Source organism: Cygnus atratus, chromosome 1 (assembly GCF_013377495.2).
Source record: "Cygnus atratus isolate AKBS03 ecotype Queensland, Australia chromosome 1, CAtr_DNAZoo_HiC_assembly, whole genome shotgun sequence".
NCBI classification, from domain to species: domain Eukaryota; kingdom Metazoa; phylum Chordata; class Aves; order Anseriformes; family Anatidae; genus Cygnus; species Cygnus atratus.
This window is the reverse complement of record NC_066362.1, coordinates 185,120,351-185,146,105: the sequence shown is the minus strand read 5'-3', so window position 1 is coordinate 185,146,105 and position 25,755 is coordinate 185,120,351. Positions and strand designations below refer to the sequence as shown.

Below are 25,755 nucleotides of genomic sequence, written 5' to 3'. Positions count from 1 at the left end.
AAAAGTTTGACTTTTCTCCTCCTCAAAATGACCATACTCGTTTTTATCTTGAGAAGACTTCACGCAAGAACTTGAAATTAACCACAGAAAATGAGGCCAAAGTGGAGAGTGAAAGTTCATCTAATCCACCCTGCCGAAACCTGTAGGACTAATATTTACTCTTCCTTAGAGGAATGTGGGATTCAGGACGACTCCAAAAAATATATATTCTCAGATACACCTGACCAAACAGGTTGCTTTGGTGTCAGACTGGCTAGGTGGCAAATTTACTACTCTATGCTGAAGTAGATGTTTTCATGATACAGTTCCAGCTCTGTCCTCTGATGGAGACTTTAACATAAGCAGTGTTCGGCTGCTGCAGCTGGAATGCATTGCTTACTTTTCCACCCCTTGTGTTTAACTACCTCTGGATTGCCACATCTGTAGCTATTCAGCAGAAACTCAGTAAACTTCTCATTTCTTTTTCTACAAACATTATCTTTATATTCCTCCCGAGCTGCCACATTAACATCATTTACATCCCTGTTTGGAGAAATGGTGACATTTTATAGACTGCTGCTTTCCACGGTTGGTAAGGGTTGCTGGCTGGTAACCTCCAGGTTAGTTAACCCCTGCTTCTGCTAGACACTGAAGAGCAGTATTCTCCAAACAACCCCAAATATGTTTGGATGAGAGGTCTGCACACCTGTGAGTTTCTGAAGGTAGACGAGATGACTGGAGGACAGGAAAAATACCCGTGAATGCAAAAGCTAAGAATATACTTGTGGTGAAACACAAGAGAGAAAAATGCCAATTTCTCAAGTACCATTGTTTATTTAACAGTTTCCTGTTGGGAGAACTGCGTAGCTACAGTGACTGTGAGCAGCTACAAGTACTTATGTCATGATGATGTGATTATCATCGTAAAAGTCTACTGTTAAAAAAATAAATGAACCATATTTGTGTCAAGCAAATCCTGCCCTTCTAAATAGCCCCTGGTTATCCTGTACAGACACAACGAACAAAATGTGTGTCTGAAGAGTCAGGAATATATTCTTTCAAATAAGGAAAATCACCAAATTAGTGGTAAAGACCTCTTCAAAACCAGTATTTTGCAGTGAGCTTTTTTTGCAGACACCAGACACTCTTACTACTAATAACCCGAAGAGTGAGTAGCTATTTAGTATGAGTGAAAATACCAGAATTTAGCCATAAAAACTTTTGCATGCAAAGTCTTATGAATAGTTCACGGGTAATGGCAACTGTTCTTCCCTGCTTCTGCAGAGAAATGCTCAGTTAAATGTATGCTTGCTTATATCTAGCTGTTCAAAAAGATAGACAAGATTTGAAGAACTGAATCTTCTCTGTGTATAACCGAGTCTCTCACCAGTTAGCTGGTGTCTCAGCATATGTAGAATTGTAGAGAAGCATTAATTAGTATTGCTTTGCTGTCATATTAATGTTTTTCTTCAACCTAAGAGCCTCAACAGTAGCACTCCCCACAATCTTCTAAAGCATCAATGCAGAGATCGCATGCCTCATCACCTCCTCCTTTTTTTCCTATTTCCTTTCCTCTAAAATATCTCCAGTCTGAATTTCAAGGCTTTGGTAACAGCAGACAAAAATACAACTTTATTTTTTTCTCTTTTCCAAAGCAGACAGGCTTTGAAGCAATACAGCAGGCATCATTTCACACATGTTGAGTGTGCACGTTACTGAAGGCAACTTCTGTACTGCTAAACTGAGTTGTATCTGCTTCCTCACTTAATGCCTGTTGACTTAGTTTCATGCTCTAGTTTACAGTCTGGCTCACCCTTTGTGCAATGAACAGAATCCAACTAGATTTTGCAGGAAACTGCATTAAAAAAAATCCCCAAATGTCCACTAACGCTGTTTTCCATTTTTTATGATAAAGAATTTGTCATTTCGGTCAGCAAGGAAAGAAACACAGATGCAAAAAAGAACTGTTTAAAAAGGTAGTCTTAGGAAAAGCTGTTATTCACATGTCTGTCAGGGGGATCAAGCACAATTGCTCTGCTCCATTAATTTTTAATCACATCTGGCAATTGGCCTCAAAAGTCTCCAGGACTTTACGATTCCTTGAAATGAAAAGGGCAAAATATTCTCCTCCATCACTTTAGAAGAGACCAGTACATTAGTATCTGTAGTAAGCACAAAGACCCTTCCAAAGTGGTCTTCAACAGCTGCATGCTAAAGGAGCTGCTGAAAGCACAGCAGTCAGCGGTGAGACCAGTAGTGCCAGCTCATCTTTGCCACAATGATCCTATACCCTGAAGGCAAATCTGGCTTTCAGGTGATGAAAAAATGAGAAGGGATGGCACCGCAAATAGGTCCTGAGGAATGTTTAGGTGGAGGATTATCCTTAGCTGAAATATAATGCATAGCTTTACTGGTTTTGTTGTTGTTGTTACTGTTTTTTTACCTTGGATTTACCTAGGAATTTATTTCGTCAATGTTTCCATATACAATTTGGCTGCTGCCATCCCCAACAAAAATCATATTCTACTGGAAATACCTGTAATAGCTGCCAATAATTAAAAGCACACAGTACTGGGCATCTCGACTGCAAACTACAACATATGCAGGCCATTGCTGTGCACATCAGAGGTGCATGCTTTCACAGGGACTTCTCCTCATGGACAATTTCTTTAATATAAAGTATGGCAGGGAACATTTAGAAGAAATTTCAGTTACAATCTTCATGTTTTTCTTACAATCCTATATCCTAAGCATAGACAGAGTCTCTTTCTAAAAAGTATTCTCCAGACTTCTTACTTCTGAGAATTACTTCTCTAATATCATTGCTGCTTCCTCTCACTGCCACTCTTTTCTCAGACAGTGAATCTGACCATCTACACCAGAAAAGCTTACAGGGGCCGACTACAATAATATTACAATTATTTCATCCACTCTCCATTTTGGACATTCGAACTACAGTTCTTAAGTAGGGACAGTAAATAATTCATCTGCAATTAGAATGTGCCACTTTGAGACCACAAAGGTTCTTCCTCTCTTTAATCACTGCCTAAAGACGATACTTTGATTCAAATAGGAAGAAGTACACCTGCAATCAAATATAAAAGGTGCTCTGAAAGAATTCTAGATTAGCCCTTTATAAAGACAAGAGGTCTAAGGGGAAGAGACATCAGAAGTATTCAAATCTGGACTCATATTGAATATGCCTAATCTGAAGACACTTTGATTCGAGGTACTTTCTGGTTCATGCCATCCCTTTTAAAAACCTTCTGCCTTTAGGTTACAAGAGACTTTCTCCTAACTTTGTGTCTTCATGACATGTCTTCATACAGTGCTTTAGCTGTTAAAGTCCCCACTCACCCATATTTCTTTATGGGTGACCGTTCTGCCTCTTGGCCACCTCTCACATCCCTATCCATGCCTGGAGAGGTTACATTTTCAAAAGCAGAGTTTAACTTCTATCGAGTTTCTTAAGGAATACCCCTGGCATTGCTTTTCTAATTCTCTGCTCCTTTATTCAGAAGGGCTATTTTGCTGCCAGCACAGGACACGAGCACTGAAGGGCTTTCAGATTAATGCTCGGCCTTCAGGTTACGATGTCTTTCAGAGCACTCTGCTCCCTGAGGGCATCCTGCGAGATGAGGCTACTACAGACAGCCTGAGACTGCTTTGCCTTTTCTCTTGGAGGACAGCCCTTCTACCCCAGACAGATTCTGCAGTGATATCCAACGGTATGAAAACACAGTAAAAGTCTTACTTGATAAATAACGAGTATATTTTTATTACTGTTTTAATGCAGAAACTACACGTCCTGCTGTGCAAGTAGCAGAGTATGCTCTCCCTGAGATCTTGTGTTAACCTTTTCGAGTAGAGATTTTTTTCCTGAAGTACACTGAGCACTGGGTGAACTGGGGAAACAGCTCGCCAGGTTGAAGTCAATCTTTAGCAGCTACTCTCCTAGCTCCCGTTTTCAGAAGTGGTGCCAGCACAAGAGGATCCTAAGCCAAATGCACACTCAGAAAATCTATCCAAGTGTATTATGATGGATCACCACAGGATGAAACATGAGAAATGGTTATGCAGACTCAGATAAAAAATACTAAAACAGCTTCAGGAAGAAGTTGCCAGAGATCTGAAAGCAAAGGGTAAATCCTATATTACAAATGCTTTGGTGGGTTCCATATGCTAAACATTTTAGGCACGCCAATATATACGATTTCTGTGACTTTCACTGAACAATCTGTGTCAATCTCACTTTCAAGAAAAAAATTAGTTTTCGAGAGTGGCCAGCAGCATCTCTGGATGCCTTTCTTATACTGTCAGTGTCTGAATTGCTCCTGCATAGTTGAAGACCAACTCCAAACCAATGGAAAAACTCTTTCTCATTCAGCATTAATATTTTTTTTTTAAATGATGTGAAGAATATCCCATATGTGCCATGATATTTTTATCACGGGGGATGGGGAGATGCAGAAGGAGAAGGAAGGCTCAACACAGCATTCGTGTACTTCTAAAACTCTCCTTGACAGTATATACATTTTAGTGTAGTTTGAGTTGTTAAATGGAAACTCATTTCTTTTTAAAATATCGTTTAATAGAAGGTAGTTAGAGTTAATAATAACTTTAAAGATGTCAAAGCAGATTATCAAAATAACCGTCACTTTATAGGAACAATGTACTAATATAACTTCAGCTGCCTGTAAGCTGTACAGTAATTTACTATGCCTGATAAGCTCAGACCAAATTTGTCACTGGCTATCCATCTGCTGGGCTGAAACACATTAGGGTTGAATTGGCAGGGTGGGCCCCATATTTTCCTTACGATGCTTTTCTCAACAATTTTTCACTATAATAACTTAAAAGATTTTAAGGTAAACCTAAAAATGTGTTCCTTTTCTGTCCCCATGCCGCAAATCATATAGCTTCCCCTACTAATTTCCACATCACGCTTTTAATTTCTGCTTGCATTACAGCAAGGACTCTGGATTCAGCGAGCTGGGGGGGAAGGAATTCAATTCCATAGGAAACCAGGCTGCATTGATGCCAATGCTCAGAAGGCAATTCATTCAGCTCAGTTTTACAATATTCTCCATGGTGGGAATAAAGGTCAACCACTACTCATCACTGGGCAACGGGTTCCTACAACTTCTGGCAGCTCCAGAATGACTCACTCAGGGAACACATCACTGCTGCATTCTTCGCCAGTGTTGCAGGAGTGACTGCATAATGCAGCACATTGTCCTCACTGCCCCATCCCTCCCACCCTGTCCTTCTTTAGAAATACAAAGAAAAGAAGATGCCAAGGGGCTGTTATACTGAGTAGGAGCTCTGCAGTCTCCCTCTGCCCTGAGCTGTGTGCTTGCCTAGGTCCAAGAAAGTTCCTAAAAGATTGTCAGTTATATGACAGGAACCTGAAGCACAATGTTTCCCAGTGCTACAAGTCTGTTAAACTAAGGCACAAGAGTCTCTAGAAGAGACAATCAAAAATGAGGACATAGTCATGGCCACAGAAAACTAATAAGTAGCCACATGTTCCCTAAATACACATCAAGTCCAGCATCACTGGAGACTCACCCTCTGTTCCACAAACTGTGTCACAACCAAAGGCTGTATAAAGCCCATCTTCTACCAATACCAGTCAAAAACTAGAAATGCAGCTACCAGAACAAGACTTTTACTCTACATTTTTTTTTGCTTGTGGTGTGAAGGGAGAAATACACACACTTGTTACTATCACTGCTTTATTACAAACCTCAGATGAAATCTGAACCTTCTAGAAGTCAGTGCTGCTCAGTGTTCAATGACAAACATGCTGGTGCCTTACAGAGTTTACAGTCTTCACAGACAGACAGAAAAGGAGAGGATAAGAAACAAAAGCATGAAGACTTACGGATGGTCATCCTACGAAGGCAGGAGTTTAGGTCCTCTGAGTTAAGAGAGGAAGATGCGAGCTCACCCCACTCAGAGTAGAGCCCAGGATCTCCTCCCTCTGTGGTGAGTGCTCCAATTCTCGGGTTATTATGCAAGAGGAAGATAAGTCACAACCATCTTCAAATGAGTAAATGGATCCCGACTGCACGGAGGTGCCAGCATTTATTTCCTATTGTTCCTGTATATTCCCAATGGAAGAGGTATTTACTTAACCGAGGCAGACTGAATCATCCTCCAGTGGGTGGATGGATGGAGAGGGGGAATGGGTCTTCAAGTTCTCTGCAAGCAAACGCCTCTCTCCTCAGACTAATGAAGCAGCTATGCCAAATGGACTGGATCATCTGTTTAGACCCAGGTACCTAGAAGCTTGAATTAAAAGGGTTTTCTACAAGACACATTGCATCTCTAGCAAATGCCAATGTTTCTTGATTTTTCAGACAAATACCATGGTATTGCTAATTATAGTGGGCCTGACTTTCATCTGGAATAAATTAGTGTTGCTGCTGCCAAAGACTGGCCCAGAAAATCCATGTAAAACTGCAGGATGCTTGCAAGAAAATGAGGCTCTGTGTTAGGTGGAGCCTTGTTGCTAGGAAGGCCTGTTGTTGAATGTTTTAATCTGAAAGATTAAAAACATGATTTCACATTATGGTCTCTGACTTAGCATGGTAAACAGCCTTCAAAACCACAATCTAGTAACAGTGCCTTTGTCCCTGCTTGCCATCAATGGCAAACTCTTTTCTCTTTCTTTTTTTTTTTTCCAAGTTATCCACAAAAATAAAGCAGAATAAAACCAGAAACCAAGTGTTTTTTCAAAGGTAGAACATAATTTAATCTTTAAGACAGAGAACAGAAGAGCGTGGGTTTTCTCTGACTGAGGACTTCTTGTAATTTAACTGAAGATAAATATTTAGATAGCAACCAATGGGATATTTAATTGTCAGGAACTATTATATTTAAAGAAAGTGCTAGAGATTTTCAGACTTGTTTTCCTATGTGTGTTGACAACCCATTCCCATAATTTACACTCTGTATGACATACAAATACAGTCACTGTTATAATTTGTAAATTGTTAATATTAGGGCTGTAGGGATGGCTGCGCTTTCAGCTCTATATAAAAGACAGCTTTTACATCAACATCTGGCTGAACTTCCATTACTTTCCCATCCATTACTTGTACTCCTCCTCCTTTTTCTTGGCCTTTCCAGTTTTCTTCTTACTGCTCCCGTGCTTGATCTGATCTGGGAAACTGCAAACTCTGGCTGCTCTTGGCGGCTGCAATACTTATAAACCATGAAACAAATAAACATGGGGGGAAAAAGATAAAACCAAACATAGGAGGATATTTGATAAGTCTAACGATGCAGATGTCTCGAACTGTACATGCGATCAGCCAATGGCACCATCTGAACTTGAACGCGGTATCCCTCCTTTCCTACCCTCTCCCCTACTGCTTGTAGCATTCACTCATGACCCCATTTGCACGAAGATGGAAGGTCGGCAGGTCAGAACCACAACTTCTCGTAAATATGTCCAGCAATCACGGCAGTAGGACTCGTGATGGGACAACGGGTTCTTGAAATGCTACAGAAATAAATCGGGAACTAACTATTAAAGTTGACAAATCTAAAATGGATTACAGGATTAAAAGTTTCTTGAGTTTCAGGAGTTATTCTCAGTACTGTTTCAAATTTACTCTGATTTGAGGCTAAGTTTCAAACTTTCCATATCTCAGCTTATCTAGATGTAAAATAAATTCCAGAATAATATTTAGTTCAAAGAGATTCTGTGAAGTATTACTAATCAGAATTTGAAATCTCTGGATGAAAAGCACCACATAGCATCTAATAACCAGAACTGTATGGACAGAGTCTCCAATTGCTTCACCAGTGAAGCTACAGATAAAATATTAGATTAAAACATATGGCAAAAGCACTTTACTAAGAAATATGCGTATCAGTGTATAATATGTAATTTAACAACTTTCTTTATAAGTATATATTTGTCAAACTTTGTTGGGTTTTGTGTACAGCCACAGAAACACCTCCAGAAAGATCAAAAGAATATTTCTCATATCAGAAAAATAATTTTACTCAGGGAACAAGAAAATGAAACCGCCTCTCCAAAAGAAAAATGAATTTATCAGATGATGCAGCTCAGAAACAAATTATATATATTCTATTAATCAATAAAATACAGTTGCCAAGGCAACGCTGACATCAGAAAGTGAAATACAGAGGTCCGTCTTACATAAACACATACACATACCAATATGTTATGTGAACTTTTGCAATCTAGCAGTGACTTCAAGGAAAAATATGTTTTTACAAAAGAACACATATTTTCCCAGGCTTGATAGATTCTTGTGTAAGAGCTTTTATGATATTTTAGACAAGTTATATTTTGTTTGGTAGCCTTTGTTCTTGTTCTTTTCTTACTGGAAACAAGAAAATGTTGGGAAAAATTGCTTTCAATGAAAATTAATTCTCTCTATTAAAGTGACTTAAAACAGTAAAAACTGGAAGGGGGAACTCCACCAATGCATTAGAATAGCAGTACTGAGCATAGTTAATACTAAAATGCTAGAATTTGTAGATCCTACTTGTATTTTATTATGCAGACCTCAAAGGACAAATTCTTAGTACCAAGACTGTAAATAAGAGGGAATTTATTTACACAGTACTTATAATTCTTATTCAGCCTATGTTTAACTTGAAGGCTCAATTCTACTGCCTTATTCAACAACTATTATAATCCCACTATAGAATTGAATCACAGAGAAAGATGATATGGAGGCTGACTACAGGTGATGCCATCCAGCCCCTTCTAATCTCTAACTTTCTATTTTATGTGAACTGTTCAGGAAATTATTTAAAACCTCCCTACCAGAGCCTCTCAGTACAAATGGTACAAATGTAGGTTCTGGTACAGGCTGCTTCTTCAACTGTAGCTAAATAAAGCCCAGGTTTCCCGGCAAGGTTTGCAACTCTTTGTCCCTTTTTGCAAAAACCGTTGACAATACCCATTACTCTTAGGATATGACCTTGTGGCTCTCTAAACCACTGCTCATGCTTCACCCATCTGTGTACTCAGCCACCTGGAGCTGGCAGATATTTTCCTCACTTGGATGCCATTGCAACCAGGGCTGAGGAATTAAGACAGGGCTAGAGCTGTCTACTGAACTCAGTCTGGAAGCTCAGGTGGGCAATATATGTGCAATATAAATAAATAATATAAACCGAGAGGGCATTTGACTGCTGCCTTAAAGGTCTGCCAGAACGCTCATTATCAGCACTGAGCTTTCAAGACTCCATTTTCTGAATGATAATTTTCAAACAGATTTTTAAATGAACTAGTTTAGCTTGTTCAGCATCTAAGTTCAATGAAAAACTCCAGTAGAGATATCCCAGTGAGATCTGGGTCAAGCTCCTAATTTTCAGTTTAGTTGAAAAGTGAAGTTAACTCATTATGCAGTTGCCTGAAATGCTCTTCTAACGACAAACTTGTGGTGTTTTTACAAAGAACTGAGAATATGGGATGGTATTTTCAGGTATGTATAAGCAATTACAGTCCAAACAAAACAGTGTCTTCATTCCTCATTGAGTTAAGTGATGAAAAGACTGACTATTATGTGTGATTACCTCTTCTATTAATTTGGATGTATAAATTAGACATGTTTCTACAGGCCTACAGAGATTTAATGCGCTAAGCACTAAATATGAACATACATCTATATTTTGAATTCAGTGCCTCAGAAGCACAAGAGAGGTACACATTGTTGTGCTTGTATATATCGCATTCGCTCCTGGTCATCTGGGTGCATACTCCTAAAAACTAAATCAGGATGACAGAGCTGCCAAAATAAGTCATTAGCCACTGGTGAAAGGATGTACCTCTGTTACAAACAAGCATCTCCTGGAAAATTTGCTATAGCCTTTGTCTCCACTAAGAAGTGGCCCATTTCCTGCTCTGTTTGTTCCTGCTGGGACACAGGAGAGACAGAAGAGGCACAGAGGGAAGGAACAGCACTTAGCTGTGTTGAAGAAAAGAAGCAGAGGTAGTTTTTGGAGTTGGGTCCTCAGCGGTAGAGGGCAGCTGGAGGTGTGCCATGTGGACGGTGTCTGCCGGGGGGACTGAGGCACCCCAAGAAGCTCTAGCAAGGTCTGAAAGTGGCCATGCAGGGCATGGGATGTTCACCCCCCACCTGCAAGCTGAGGTAGAACCTCCAAAATCTCCTCAAAACCAAGTGAAGTTGGACAATATTGTGTTCTTTTTTTTTTTTTTTTTTCAACTGTACATCAGTGCCCATGGCTGGCAAAGGACTGCAATTCACAATTTTCATCCAAATTCAGAGCCTGCGTAACAAGTGCTAAAAGCATATAGCACTCCTATTTCCCCCCAAAGTCACCCTGGTCTGGAAGGGCCATTTCTGTTCGAGCAGTACGTTCAGCCCTCGCTCCTCCCAGCACTGCTCTCTGAAGATGTTCCAGCCTCCAACCCCTGCCGCAGGACCACAGGTTCCCACTCACCTTCTGCCCAAATTGTTGGCTGCATGGGCAGATTTCAAGAACTGAGACAGCCCTAGCCATTGATTTCACAAGGCCTTCAGTTTCATTTGCGATTAAGTACCTTAATTCCAGCTTTAAATGACAGCTACTGCTGTTTTTACCTTTAAGAGGAAGACCATCCCCACAGAATTCCCCTCAGTCAATCCTTTCCTTTTGTGCACGATGTCCACGGATTCAATAGAAGCTTTTACGTGACACGTGTGATTATGTATTACTGAGCCTACTTGCCTCAAAAGCATCAATAAATCAACAGAACAGAGGTAATTAAGGAACAAAACGACTCTAAGGGTTCGATTTAAACACACAAACCCCAGAACATTTTAGGACGGGATGGGCCCATCCCTCTCTGCCCCTCTGTGCAAAAATGTTCTTCAAACAGCGAGTGATCTTAGCTAGTCTGGATGTGTTCAGTGGATGGAAACTGAGCTTAATGTAGCTCCCCTGGCTTTTATCTGATTAAATCAGAATCCTATTATTATTTTAACTTTACAATCACTTAATTAAAGTAATGTCCTAGCCAAAAAAAAATTGTCTGGGTGGCCTGACTATTATGCCGACATGGTTTTTATGAGGTGACCTTTCTGCTGAGTTCAAGAAACCATGCTCGATCACTAGACTTGGGTGGGAGTTTTGCTTGTGAGGATTATGAGTACATTACAAGCAAATCCTACGTGATTTATGCATAATTTTTCACTGAAGGTACAAAACAAGTAGCCATCAACTTAATGCCACTTAAAGCTGAAGGCTTTAAAGGGTCACATAAAGTCATCCTTTTTATGGGACAGCAAAAATTCATGATTCTAGGTTAGGGTTATAAATGAATAAGTAAATCATTTATGCATCGCGTTCAGCTGGCCTCCACTCCAAACCCATTTAGCACATAACAGCTTTGCTGTTGCCATACGTCCTGCAAAGACATTCGATGAGGTATTTTGTAATGTTTCACAGCCTACAGCTCCCTTTTATTTCAATCTGATCTTCTGTTTTTAGCAGTATCTTGGCTTCGTCTGATAAGAAAACAAGAAGCAGCTGTAGTTCTACCACCTGGCCTATGCTCGTCATATACTATATTGCAATGCAAAAAAGGGCATAATTTATCCAAAAATGTGGTAACATGCAAAGTCTGCAAAAATACATTCCAAGATATTTCTCCTCTAAGTAGCCCACTGAGGAAGGCACGTTTGCAGTGGCCACATGAGGGATTTTTAGGCAAGGAAGAGACTTAAAAAGCTAACTGACATGTAGGGACTGCAGGGGCAGCAGCAGAAGTGGCCGGGGCCCGAGCACAGGTTGTGACTTACAGCTCTACAAACCCTTGCAGAAGAAGAAGGCACAAGGGCTGGCCGTCCCAAACCTGCTCTGAATTACTTGGAGAATGCAGTCCCAGTGGATGAAAAAACAAGTTTGCACAGGCTTAGACCCCTTTCTTTCCCATCTGCCAAATGCGAGATGAAAGTGAGACACAAGTACATGTCAGATGCAGCTTCACTAGAACAGGAAACAATCTGATAAAGTGGAGCATTCTAGTTAATGAGCTTAGGGAGAGAAGGAATATTTAAGAGAGTTTTAATAACAACATACCACACGCTTACATTGGATCTGTTTACTAGCACTACCTCATGAGGAGACCTCTCAGTGAAGAAGGTAGTCCCTCTCAAGGACCCCACGATAATGGCATATCTGAAGAAGTCACAGGAGCACTAGATTTGCTCTGTGCCATATGACATCCCAGTGGCATACAGAAAGGAAAAGAACTGGTAACTTCACTTGAACAGTATGGTATCGACCACTCAACAACTGCCCCTGATTAGATATACCAAATCCAGGAAGGACTCAAACTTATTTAATCGAGACAAAAAATGGTTAGCACTCTGAGAGGCTCCTAATGAAACGTTGTTCTGTAAGAAGAAAACCAAATTAACAAAGTTGAAAGGGTTAGGATTAATCTAAGTTCCTGTAAACTTGCACATCAGTGGTCAACACATGAGCAATGAAGAGATGTCTGAGATAAGCATATCCTCCACAAAAAGACACAGAAAATAAGCACACGTCAAGACCAGTGAAACCAAAGTAACTCAGCAGGCTGAAAAATGTTGCAGGACAACAGCACAGGACACTGTTCAGGTGGGAGGTGATGCTGGGTTTATTGCTGGGATACTGTTTATGCACAGCCCTTAATGTTTCCCGTCGATCCGAAACAAATATTTGATAAATATGTGAAGCTTCCTTGGCTGCTGGAGTGAAATAGGAAATTCTTCTTTCTTTCTTTCCCACTCTGTCAGTGGAGAATGTCTTGATTGTACCAAGTGGTATGTATGGGAAACTGGATGCGATGGGATGGACACAGTATTTCTCCCTTTCTCCAGCTGTGCTGTGTGACCCTGCACTGGACATGGCATTGTAGCCAGGAGTAAAAGGCCGCATGAAGAGATTGCTGGGTGTAATATGAAGTAATATTGCCAATTGAAAAATCCATTTTCTCCCCATTTTGGGAAAGCCTCAAACCCAGTAGCAGCATATTGACCACCAAGTGTCAACCTCTCCTTCTTGTTTCATATGAAAATGTTGGCACCGATCCCCTGCAGCATGAAAGGATATCACTGCAGATATGCCTGGCATATAACAGGCACGGTGACTGTCATGCCATGATGTGAGATTAATTGATTTGAAGGCAAACACCTTGGCAGGCAGAGCACACAAAAATTTCAGTAGGGTAGAGGAAAGACACAGAGGTACAGCATATCCCAGTTTTGTTCCTTATTAAACAACAAACCAACCAAACAAACACAGAAACAGTGGCTATTTTAGCAGCAAACGTCAGAAGAAAGCTGTAGCATCATCCTAGCGTACAGAAGTCACGTGCCAAAGTGGGATGAGCTATTTCAGCAAGCCCTGCGCGCTGAAAACAGACTTCTCCCCACTGACAGGAAATCTCAGTTTTTGTCACAAATTCCCTCCTCCCTCTTCAATAACAATGCCCCCTGTCAGCCAGACTTCTGAAAGCCTGCAGAGAGCTGTATCAATTTCTGCCCGTTCCCCTTTTGCAAATAATTTCCAAGATTTACCCGACGCTGCCAAGAAGAGAGCAGTGCCAGTGGAGGGGGTGGTAAGCAAAGCCTGCAACTTTCAGCTCACTGAGACCTAGAAACAAGAAGCAAAAACCTAACTGTGCAGTAGAAAAAGCAGCAGCACGATGTATCGGGCTGTCCACGATGGTCCGCTCTCCTTTAAAGGTGCCAACAACCCCAACCAGAACAGGATGTCAGGATAATGTTAAGAATCCACTTTTTTTTTTTTCCTCTTTTTTTTTTTTTCCAGTTGTCCCCACCATCAGTCACCATGCCCCCTCCCCCTAAGTAAATGAAATCAATCAGCAGGGATTTCTGTAAAATACATAAAACAGTCATCTTCCAGACTCTACCAGAAGATAAACGGTTCCAGACATTGGACTGCAGCCATTTTCCCACACATGCTACAGTGTTTTGTCATCCATATTGGGCCATAATAGTGAGCGGGCTTTTTTTTTTTTTTTTTTTGCCTTTTTTTTTTTTTTTTACAGTCAACAGCCAATGCTTCTGCTTCTAGCACGGAGCAACTAGTACATGAAAAGCACTGCCACAGGAGTCATTTTTCTGTACAATCTGCAACAGGGCTGACTCGGTGCTAATAACACAGCCTGGGGTCTCGTACGGGACGTTCACACTTATCTGCTATAGCTCATAATCATCTTATCACTGCCAACTGGAGCCTCACAAACCTTTTGGGATTAAAGCATATCACCCCAAATGCAAGCCACTGAACTGAAAGGAATATGAAACCTTATCGGGGAACTTGCTAACGAGAAATAATAGGATCGCTTACAATCTCTCTTGCTGTCTTAGTGCTCGTTTCAGTGAAGGATAATACAGATACATGACAAAAGATGCATCACAACGTGAGTTTACTATTCATTTATAAGTATTATAAAGCGAGTCCTTAATAATCTGTTAACACAAAATGCACTTTGGAAAGAACCATGGGGCTTTTTCATTATTAAGAAATGTGCAACCAAATTCTATCCTTAATTAAATCAGGAGTAATTTTATTAACTGCAGTAGACTAAAACCTGACTTACATCAGTGTAAGCGAGGGTAGAACTTAGCCCCGGGGTGTTTATACGCTGTAGTTCCAGTTAGTTTAGATCTATTTGGGTGGGAACTCCTTTCCCCTTTCCAGAAAAAATATTCTTGCCTACCCTTTTTCACCTCACAACTGGGGCCAAAGCAGTCTTTTCTCCTAAGAAAATTTTCAGAAAGGTTACGAACAAATCTTATCCTCAGCAGGAGATGACCTTGTTAAATAAAACCAGCCTCTCGAGTGATGGACACAGCAGTTTTAAAGTTTGTTTACAAGTTTTTAAACAAGCCGCCTCAAACATATAAGCTTATTTACATCTTAAAAATAAATAAAACCTTTAAGTAAAAGCTATTTTATAAAGGAGACACTTCTGTCTGTTTTCAAAGCTGAAAAGCCCTTCCAAACAGTGCTAGCTGCTGTATCAAACACCAGTGCTACAGTACAGAAACTTACTGTCAACAGATAGATATCCTTAGGCTTCACTGTACCTTTGAACCAAAATCACTTTCTTCTGTACTTCATTTTCTGGTTTCTTGCAATCTGATTCTCAGTTTCTGACAGATGGCTCCTCTGTCACTGAGCGCTGCTTCCGCCTCCTTATCTCTGCCAGCTAATACTTCCACGATGCTTAGTTGTTGTCTGTGGAGCTGTGCTCTACATCATTTCTACTCTGATCAATGCTCTGCTTGGTTTTAGGTTGGTTTCTAGTCCCGCCTCCTGCTCTTGAAGAAACGAAAACTCACAGCTGGATTTTCTATAAATCATCCCTTTTAACAGTGGCTGAGCAAGTATGGCAAATACTACAGCTAAGACCTGCTGCTCTATTTGAAACTTCAAAAACAATTCCTCATCTTAATGATGCACACATGAAAGTTAATCGTGTACTAAAATCACTAATACTGAAAAATAGTGGCCAGATAATTGTGACCTTCAGGGCTTAGAAGCTGATTAATGTAATACAAAACTCCTCTCTGTTCCAGAGGGGGAATATAGTAAAACATACTGCCTCAGTGAACTGCTTCATATAATGTTTTGCTTTGAACAGGAGCTTGTCATTCTCACAAAGACAAATTTACATTTACAATACAGAGCTTTTTGACAGACTAACCCAGAATACGCACTGTTTAGGCTAGCAGCCCTTAGCTTGAAAGAGCCTTTACCACCACACCAGCTCTTTTGAAGTGTGGGCAGGAAGTACTTTTATTTTTCTGCACAGCACTGAATGCTCTATACAGCACTGAACTCATTATCATGTTTAACAAAGCGTAGAGTATAAAAGCAAGGTGGTACCATAAAAATAGCGCTGCGAACTTTGTCCCCATGAGCCGAGCAAAACAAAGCTGAGTTTCTGTAAACTGTAAATTGTTTTAATCCTCCACCCTCCAGATCTTCTTAAGAAACTGTGCTATGGAAATTAAAAATTACGGGGCAGAGCTGGATGCAGTTTGAATGGGCTGCAAAACCCGGGGGTTCTCAGCTTTTTCTAGAGTGAGAGCTGCACCATCGCTGAAAGGGTCTGAAGAGCTCTCTGACCTCTGATTGATGATGAAAAGTCTCCTCTTCCCCTAACTGATCGTGTCCCCATGGCACACAGGCTCCTGACCACTGCCCTGGCTAGATCAGCTGGAGATTGCTGTCAAAGGCTCATCAAGGAGCCCTTCAGACTCACCTCTGCTGGCAGCTTAGGGAAGAGTGCAGAAGAGCGTGTGCCAGGAGGGGCTTTTCCCCTGGTGTGCCTCTGCTTCCAGCAATCAGGGATTTGGGGACTTCCCCAGCCAGATGCTGGAGCTGGACTACAGCTCTCAGTACCCGCAGCAGACCCGTCTTCTGTGAACGAATCCTGTCCCTTTTTGAAGTCAATTACGCTTATTCATAGCGCATTCTAAAAATATAGTGGAAAAGCACACACACAAAAAAAGCACTTCTGCCTACTTACACCTACTCTCTAACCATTTCATTACATGCCCCACAGTTCTTACAAGTTCAGTTTTTCCACATGATAGATGACTTCACAGGCTTCTGTCAGATCCCGTTTAATCCTCTTTTTTCCATGCTGAACAATCTCATCTACTCGGTGCCCATGCTGATCAGCCTTGCCGCCCATCCCTGTGTGTACTACTGCTCCCAGTAAGAGATGCAGACAGTCCTTTAGTTCCCATGGTAGAAGTTGACACTACAGGATCCGAGTTCAAACCTCACTCCCAGTCTGTGACTGCAATTTGTGGAAATGGGAGAATGCCTTCAGTTTCGTTGATTACAATTTTGCAGACAGCAACTGAGGATAGTTGGTTGTAGTCTTGGGATCTGACAGCTCTCCACAACCACCACGCAAGAATTTGAGAACAACCAAGCCAGACAAATTTCCAAACGCTTACTAGCCAGGAAGCCTAAAAGAAAGCCTTACAGATTGAGTAGCCAGGCATGCTGTTAGCTGAGGGCAGCGAGGCTCTGATGCAGCTACTACTCTCTTCATCGGCAGCCATATGACACAGGTCCTGGGCCCTCGTCCAAGCAGCTGTGACTCAGATTTGAAGTGCTGCAATGACAGTGCTCTCCTGTGGATGCACTGGTTGATCGATGCCAGGCGCTTGGTGATGGAGAGTGAAATGAGCAGGAGAGAAGTACCATTCCCGCTCCCGATCCAAATACGTAAGGGTGAATAAAATTAACCCCGCTTTGCAGGTGCTGCTGTACTTTCGATACTTATCAGCTGTCAAAACACACATGACTGATTAAAATTACTTGTTTGACCTTTAAAATGTACTTGGAAATCCATAAAAGAGACCAATCATTTGTACATACCCATTCAAATAACAGAATTTTGTATCTCTAGCAAAGGTTGTAAGAGGAGATTAAAGGCTCGATACCACAGTGTGACATGCATTATATGATGCATGGGGCTCTTCCAAGGACTTCTTTTACTGAGCATTGTGTCTACTGCCTGGAGTAATGCTTATGGCACACAGGGCAAGAGCTGTTCTCCCTCTGCCATGAGACTGTTGACCATCACCTGAATAACATGAAAAAGCATGCTGCATGTGAAAACGAATACATTTGCTCTCCTATTTACATCACCCTCTGTGTGCTTTGGTTCCAGACAGTGCACCATGCTCCTTAGGGATGAATTGGAAGATGTGCTCCCACCACTAATAAGTATTCAGTTCACAGACTGAAACTAGAGTAAATGGGGGGTGGGGGGGGGAACACCAAACAACAACAACAACAAAAAAAAACCACAGCAAAACATGGTAGCATAGATGTTGGTTTATGTAGACTGTTTCCCTCTGCACATCTTCTGTTGGGCCATCCTATTTGCTGACTGTGAGCACAGCTCTACAGTAGCCCTGTATGGCTGAATATGGGATGGCTGGGGAATGAGTTCAGGTTCCTGGCAGACAAATCATCTGCATCACTTATCTGCAAGCTATTCGCTGTCTCTCTCTCTGCTTTGGACCATTCCACCTAACTTTCTCTTAAGCAGAGCAGACATGAGTCAGCCTATGTCCCCTGGCCATGGCATCCCTGACCCTTCTTGGTTTAGTAGTAGAGATGTCATCCCAAGAATGAAGGGCAGTAGGACAGTTTCTCCTGCCATTGCTGTGCACAATGCAGTCCTCACTTCCCTCTCACCTAGAGCTAGTCATGAGATCTGCCGAGAGCTCATAGCAGATCAGACTTCAACAAAAAATCAGAGTGCTTCCTAAACTGTGGCCTTACAGGTCAGGTACAAGACACCACGTGTTACTAATTAGTCTTATTATCATTTATAAAGAGCTTATAAGATGTCATACAAAGAGAAAGAATTGGAGAGCTACTGATTTATTCATTTGGTAGCATGACCCCTTGGTCAGAAGTCTGACAGGCAAGAAAGCTCTGTTGGTGAAGAGCTTACTGTGCCTTACAGATTTGGACTTGCTTAACTGCAGTCTCTCCTTCTCATGGCACTTGAAAATCACCAGAAGAAACATGAACCTACTTTTTGTTGTGTAGACTTCTATTAAAGAAAGACCTTTCACTTTTATGTGAAGAGCTCCTTGTAAGGAGCTAGAACTCCATCCAAGGACCTTCAGTGCTTACAGCCCCTGTGAATTATGTACTGTAGAGAGAGCAACTGCAGAGCTCCACATGCTCTGGTGAAAGTCTGCCCTGCCTTGTCCTTAAAAAGCTGAATCATAAAATCACAAGGTGCTGGGGTAATTCGGGTCAGAAAAGGACCCTAGGAGATCTCAAGTTCAACCCCTTTGGTCTTCTGGCCCTTCTGAAACACCAAGTTCACAAATTGTTTCAGATCCCCACAGCTGCACTGGGGGGAAGGAGGAGGAATAAATTATTTGGCATTTTCCCCCCAGGCAACTTGTAAATAGAAAAGCTGTGCCTTCCCACCACTAGTGCAACTAGGGTGGTTATGGCTGCTTGTCCCTTGATTCTTTTTGGAAGCTGAATAAATTTAATCTATTGAATGTTCTGCCATGAGGCTGCAAGGCAGAAAGGTTTTAAAACTTTAAAGGCACTCTGACTGCACAGTGTATTTGCTTATAATGTGGTAAGAGAATTATGAGCCTCTTTGAGAAGAAACAAGAGGTATGAGGACATTGCTGGAAGGATGACCAAGCCCAGCCTGCTAGGAGAAGAGCACTCGCATTGTGCCAGCTCTCCTGGCTCCTGACAGACATCTCCTCCCCGCCTTGCTCCTCTGGTGGTCGAGCAATCCATTTCCGGCTGAGATGTCTTCAAGGCTGGGCTACACACCTCATTCTCCTGCCAGTGGTGTCCTCCAGCTCAAAGGCTTGTGTCCATTGTTGGTGTTCACCCTACAGCTGCAGGCAAGGAGAGCAGCCTTGTTCTCCTGCCCATGGACAGGAGACTAAAGCACTGCCACTGCTCCAGTCCCCTTTGATAAAATTAGCTGTTTCCCCTCTAACAGCTTTTCTGAGTGAGCTGATGAGAGCTGAACAGGGCTGGGTCACAGGGAAGGGGAACTGAGCGCCGTGTGGCAGATGGGGCCTCATGGCGCTGCGTGCTTCCAGCGGCAGGGCCACCTTGCTAGGCCGTGTTTCATGAGCGACTTGCCGCTCTCCTCTAATCTGCAAACACACGCTAGCCTTTGTTCTCCTCCCTCACTCCCAACTGCCAGCCTCCCAGATTACAGCAGGTATTTCCTGCTGCTGTCCCATAATCACGCCGCCATGCAGCTGATAACCACCCTGCGGCCGCCAAGCGGGCCGCCCTCAGAGACGGGAACACGCCGCCAGTGCCCCTCTCTGCCCCACCGTCTGCCGGTTCCCTTTGATCCCCCTTTTTTATTATTGCACCTCCTGAGCTAACCCTGGAGGATACTGGAGGAAAACTCGAGGCCAAGGTTTTATTTTGTGCCACTGGGGTGAGGTAGAGCCTGTTCAGAGGCTGCAGCTTCCAGCGGTGCAGGACGCTCTCTCCGTTCTGCACCAGGCTTAATCCCAGCATCAGGGAATGTCATCTCCTGCCTCTGGCTCTTGCAAAACGTCTAAGATTTAAAACAGATCTCTGAACTCAGGAATATTTTTATATGTGACATTAAAAATACTCACTACACAATCACAGAATATGGAGGTTATTATATTTGAAACTGTGCAACAAAATAGATATTTCAAGGTAAATTAAAAATTTGATAACTTTCCACTTAAAGCAGAAAATTGCAATAATATGTTGGGTGCGGATTTTTGTCCAGGGCGGTTTTCATGCACTAAATGCTCTTACCTAAGATTGCCATTTTCCCAAAGGGTTCCTGAACGGTTTATCATTCACTTATGATTGCAGTAGTTATGCAAAATAGGACAGTTGTACTATGTACACCTGAAGAGAAAGCCATATGTTTTTGCATTCTTATATAAAATACATTCTTTGAGGGATCAAAATATCTATTACCTAACTAATTTTTCATGCAAACTTATTTACATGTTGTACTCATGTAGCTTTTCAGAGTCTTTCTCCTAGTGGAAAATCTCTGCAGTTTGCATGGCATATCTCTGTGTCACGTGTTCCCTTTAGTAGCCAATATAAATGTTTTTTAACTTGAAACTCTACAGCTTGAGTCTCACTTATGGAAGTCCGGCAGCACCCCTCTGCTTTACTCATCACGCAACCAGACGACTGCTAATCAACCCGCACACCTCGCTGCAATTCAGCAGCTCCCAGAGCTGAGTCAAAAGCAGCTCAGTTTGGGTCGAACTGGGTGATAAATCCCACCCTGATCACGGACTGGCTGTTAAAAACACTTTCCAGCAAGCTCTGTGCCCTGGCATTTCCCTTCCCAAGGACCATTGATGGTGTCCTCAGTTCAGCAGCATCTCCTTGTTTCCCTGCTCCTGCAGCTTGGGATGTGGCAGAGCTGCCATCACCTCTGCACCCCGTGACTCTTTCACCCTCTGCCCTGTACCATGCCCTGATGTCTGCTCCTGCAAACATGACCCCATGGGACAACGCATCTCTGATAAAGCCCAGGGGCCTCAAAATTTCACTTGCTGCACTTAAACGGCATGAGCCCACTTTAACATGAGGTTCACATCAAGCACACCAGAGGCACAGTATTTCATTAGTTCATTCAAATGTTTCAAAGAGCTCAGAAATAAAAATGCTTGGAATTGCTGCATGAGTCAAACTTTTTAAAAAAGTTTATATTAAATTGTGAATCACTGGTTTGCTTCAGGGGAGGAAAAAAATCTTGTTTTCAGCAAAAAGTTAATTGGGTGTCCTGAAAATAAGTAATTAAAAACACCACTAACAGACAATAATCATCTGGAGTGCTAATTTCCTTCTGTACATAAAAGGCTTGAAAAGGACACAGTAAGAGAGAAAAGTTCAGCATCAGCATTTGTTTCAAGACCCAATACACTCTGGGGCTGGCTCAGGATTCCTCCTGCAGGGAAACGAGCTAAAAAAGTTATTTCTGTTGTTGCGAAGAAAAGTTGGATTTCTGAAGTCAAGCACAGCTTAAAACGACCTGAGTCACAAATAAACTACCACCTGAAATGTCATCCCAAGAGCCATCATCGCCATCCCTATCATCCCCCAAATGTGTCAGAAGTGCCGTCACCATGGGCAGAAAATGGAGCAGCTATTTGTAGGGTTATAGCAGTGCTGTGCAACAATAAAAGACTGGAAGCAAAGAATATGGTTTCCAAATGAAACAGCAGGAGTAATTTCTGCCGACAGGATGTAATTACTGCTCTTGTAAAAGAACCGTGGAACACTTAATGGTTTCAAGCACTAATACCTATGGAAACAGAGCGTTCCCTAAATACCCAGCCAAGAGCTAGCCTACAGTTGACTTGGAGAGCAGTAAATCATCAAGAACACATCCTGTACTGCCTCATTCCAAACACTGCTCTAGCTTGAATGCTTAAGTCTCTGAAATCAGGTATGATCGCTGCCCAAAGTGAAATTTCTTCTGTATCTCACAGGAGCTGTCATTAACATACTGGCTGTGCCACAGCCCTAAGTATAGACTTTCCTCCATCATATCTCAATGTCAGATCTGTGACTATTTCAGGTAATTTATCCAACAAGACTACTGTATTCCCCAACAGTCTGTTTATGAGCACCCAGGATCTGAGACTGCACAAAATATATCAAGGTAAATGCAGTAGGATATATGGCATCTCAAGCTTTACATGCTTCTGATACTAATTTTCTTAAGGTCTGACCAAAGTATATTTCCAGAGCAGAAATAAGAAGCACCACCAAAATGCAGCAATGCTTTAATTATGGCTAGAATGTTTCCAACATCTGAAAGCCTCTTTGTAGAAAGAGCATTGAGTGAAGTATGCCAGGCTTTAAAAACCCTACGGCAATTCAATTTTTGCATTTATATGCAAAATTTCATAACCATACTTAAGAAAACAGACAAGCAGAACTCTCCACAAAGCAGCTCTCCTGTTACAAGTTTCTTACTAGTTATACCAGTGCATTCTTCAGCTTTGAAGAAAACAATTGTCCCAGCACCTCCTCTTTCACTTCCACCCAAAAGACAAAGTTTCCGCATCACAGCCATATTCCTAAGACCTCCAGCCTTCCCCCCCAAAACCAACTCCAAACAAGACTCCAAGGCTTACCTCACCTCCTACAGAATATCTTGCATTATCCAGAGATTTTAAGGTGGAATTTGTTGAAATTCAGAACAGCGTTACTCATCACAGATAAAGAATGTATCTAAGCAACAGGGAAAGACGAAGTTTTTCTGCACAGTCCTACCTTAATCCTCACAAACATCAGCCGAAAAAAAAAATGCTTACATGACAACAATTCATGTGAGCAACTGCTTTGGAGCTTAACAGGCTGTAATCAACACATCAAAGGCTTATTTTGAACAAGCACTTATGAAAATGGACATGAATTCTCAATGCTAGCCGTGCCAATGAATTTGTGATTCTCTAATATTCACACTGATTGAAGAGAGAGCAAAGAAATCTGGTCTGTGATTATTTCACAGCATAATGTTTCTTTTTAGAAATATGCAAACACTTATTGAGCAAAATGCAGCATGCATGAGGTATGAAACACTGTCTCCCTGACCTTTCAGAAACTCAAAGATATGAAGTTTTGCTTTTTTGTAAATTACGCTATTGACAAATTTGTTTTCTTTCATCACAGGCATGAGTGCACACACGTGCACAAAAAGCTCTGCTAATCATATTTCTATCAGCACGGTCCTCCAGATCTTTCAGCATGCTTTACAGGGGAAAAAGACAAATCAAAGAAAAACAAAATCTGGCAGTACATTAGGCAGCTTTGGGCAAAGAAAATGATGGATTCTCCTGAAGTTGCTTCCTGCAAAGCAAGACTTGCTTGAAGAATCCTGCTTATGCATATTACTGCTGGGAAGCTACTGGGACATGTGACGCTGAAAGCTGATGCAGCCAAGACAGACACTACTTAGTTTTAGAAAGGAAAAGGCAGAATACAACCCAACAAAATGAAGGGATTTTTCTGAAGAGTCAGAGACAGTGAGATCTGATTTCATTCACATTATTCTACTAGCTCCTAAAATGGTCCCAACTAGACATATTTTTTGTGTACCGAAAGCCTATGATGCCAGATGAGGCCTTGTCCTCCTCTCTTGGGAAAGGCAACAAAGACTTCTTAGCGCAAAAAGACCACACTGCAGTTTTGTTTTCATACATCGTTTCTAGGAAAAAGGGCATAAAAAAACCTCCACAAGATATTCTGCATCCAATGAATGGTTGGGCGACTGTGAGTCATTTTCAATCTTGGCATTCGTAGCATGAACTCAGAAAAGTCATTACCAGTAATTTTGTCATTTCAAGTGTTTACAACACATGAGAAATAAGCCTTTAAAATAAGAAGTCAGACCCAAACCATTTCAGGGACACTTAGAGATGACCTTACTATAACTTCAACCTAAAACCATTGGTACACTGTTTAAAGAATATTTTCAGATGCTCTCAGTAAAACAAGGCTTCCAAAATCTGCCTTGAAAAAGAGCTCTTCAAAGGAAAATGAAATGCTACAAGAAGTGATACAGATGTTGAAGGAGTCACTAGACTTCGCTCTTACTCACTTGAAGGACTGTCTGTTCTGTTGGATTAACCCAATGTGAGCCTGTAGGTTTTTTTTTTTCCTCTTTTCTTTACTATAAACAAGCAAAAGCAAGGAGAAGAAATGGTATCGTGTAAAACCATTTTTTAGGAAAGTTTTCTTCATTTTAAGAAACTTAAAGGATTTATCCCATACAGCACCAGAGTCAAAAGAATATTTATACTAGGCTTCTTATTAACACATGGCAACAGCTTGTCTGAGCTCTGAGGAAGAGTCTACTTATGAATTTCATTTGTATTTGCTGTGTTTTAATGATCACTGTTATAAAAGTCTGAATGAGCAAGCTGAAAACAGAAAGAAAATATACAAATTTTGGTTTCTTTCAAGGACCCCTTTAGACATGTAAATGATGAAGTGAGCAGTAATGGTGTGGGCAGTTACAGCAACCTCAACCATCTTCCACCTCCATTCCCAGCAGGATTATCTGGCAGTGTCAGGGAAGAGACGTGATATTCTTTGAGTCTACATTAACCAAATTATCAAATAAAATTAAGGGTGAGGACTTCTAGGAACATATGAACAAATAAGCTGATTCACATTGGATTTCCAACTAGCTTTTTCCATATATGTTAACTCTTTCCTGTGCTGATATTTTGGTGTCTTGTACTGTGTGAAGCTGCATAATAATAACAACCTTTCTGTTAGAAAGAGTATTAGAAGTGTCTCCTCATCTCAGGCACATCTATTGACATATAACCTAAAGGAACTGTATTTGAGACCTCTGTAACCTTTGCCAAATTTAAATGAAATCAGCCAACAGGCCCCAGAGCTATCGAGGGTGGAAAGCAGAGACAGTGCACAAAGAGAGAGTGTTTTCATAAGCCTCACTTTCATAGGAAACCAGGGAAATCATATACTGGTTAAAATAAAAAGTTTTCCATAGATTTATTTACAAGCTGGAAACTCCTGCAGCTCTGGCTGTTGCCCGCTAGAGGCCGTGAAGCACTTATGTCTTTCCTGACCCAGGTTGCCAGAACCAAATAAAAAGGAAATTAGAAACGGAAAACTCACTGAAACCTAAAATGAAAACTATCATCTCTGAGCATTATACTCTTCAAATCTCTCCCATCTCCGTCAGGCCGGTGGGAGCAGCAACCAGCTGCTCTCATGTGGAACGAGAGACTTGAGGAGGCCTTGGTGGAGGAGGCGGATGGGGAGGAGTGCGTGGTGCAGCTGGCTGAAGGGAAGCTACTCCTTCATGACAAGCCCAGTGTAAACAATGAGTAGTCAAACATAATAGGCCACTTTTAAAATCAATTCTTCTTTTTGAGTATCACTCACCACTGTGACTGAGCCTGGCAAGCTGCAGCTGTCAACAAAAAGGATGTCAAGTGTGAGTGGGATTTAACGAGCAGAGTTCGCTGGATAAGTAAAGCAACAAAGAGGCATAGACAGAAACACCACCACGAAGGCTTGACGTGCTGGGAAGAAACCTGAGGATGTTTCTTGGTTCGCAGTGATGTGAGAAGAGACCCGACTGAACCAGCACAGCTGACAGGAGGCTCAGGTGGAGGCAGGGCGAGGAAGGGCTGTCACCCCAACAGTGGCCAGAGGCAATCAGGAGAACGG

General features: G+C 41.7%; 1 protein-coding gene across 9 annotated transcripts in view; it reads right to left on the bottom strand.

The window, feature by feature from the left end:
• STARD13 (StAR related lipid transfer domain containing 13) overlaps nt 1–25,755 on the bottom strand; it is a 302,366-nt gene that overhangs the window by 67,892 nt on the left and 208,719 nt on the right. Inside the window, exon 2 of one of the 9 annotated variants that reach the window (XM_050711992.1) lies at nt 5,867–7,191. The exons of 4 other annotated variants lie outside the window; for them this stretch is intronic. In XM_050711992.1, the coding sequence (XP_050567949.1) occupies nt 5,867–5,876 (10 nt within the window). In that variant the 5' untranslated portion in view covers nt 5,877–7,191. Of the gene's footprint in view, nt 1–5,866; nt 7,192–15,045; nt 16,235–16,261; nt 16,551–16,571; nt 17,169–25,755 lie in introns of those variants that run through there. 4 more of the 9 variants (XM_035542437.2, XM_035542438.2, XM_035542434.2 and 1 more) reach the window with 4 other exon arrangements.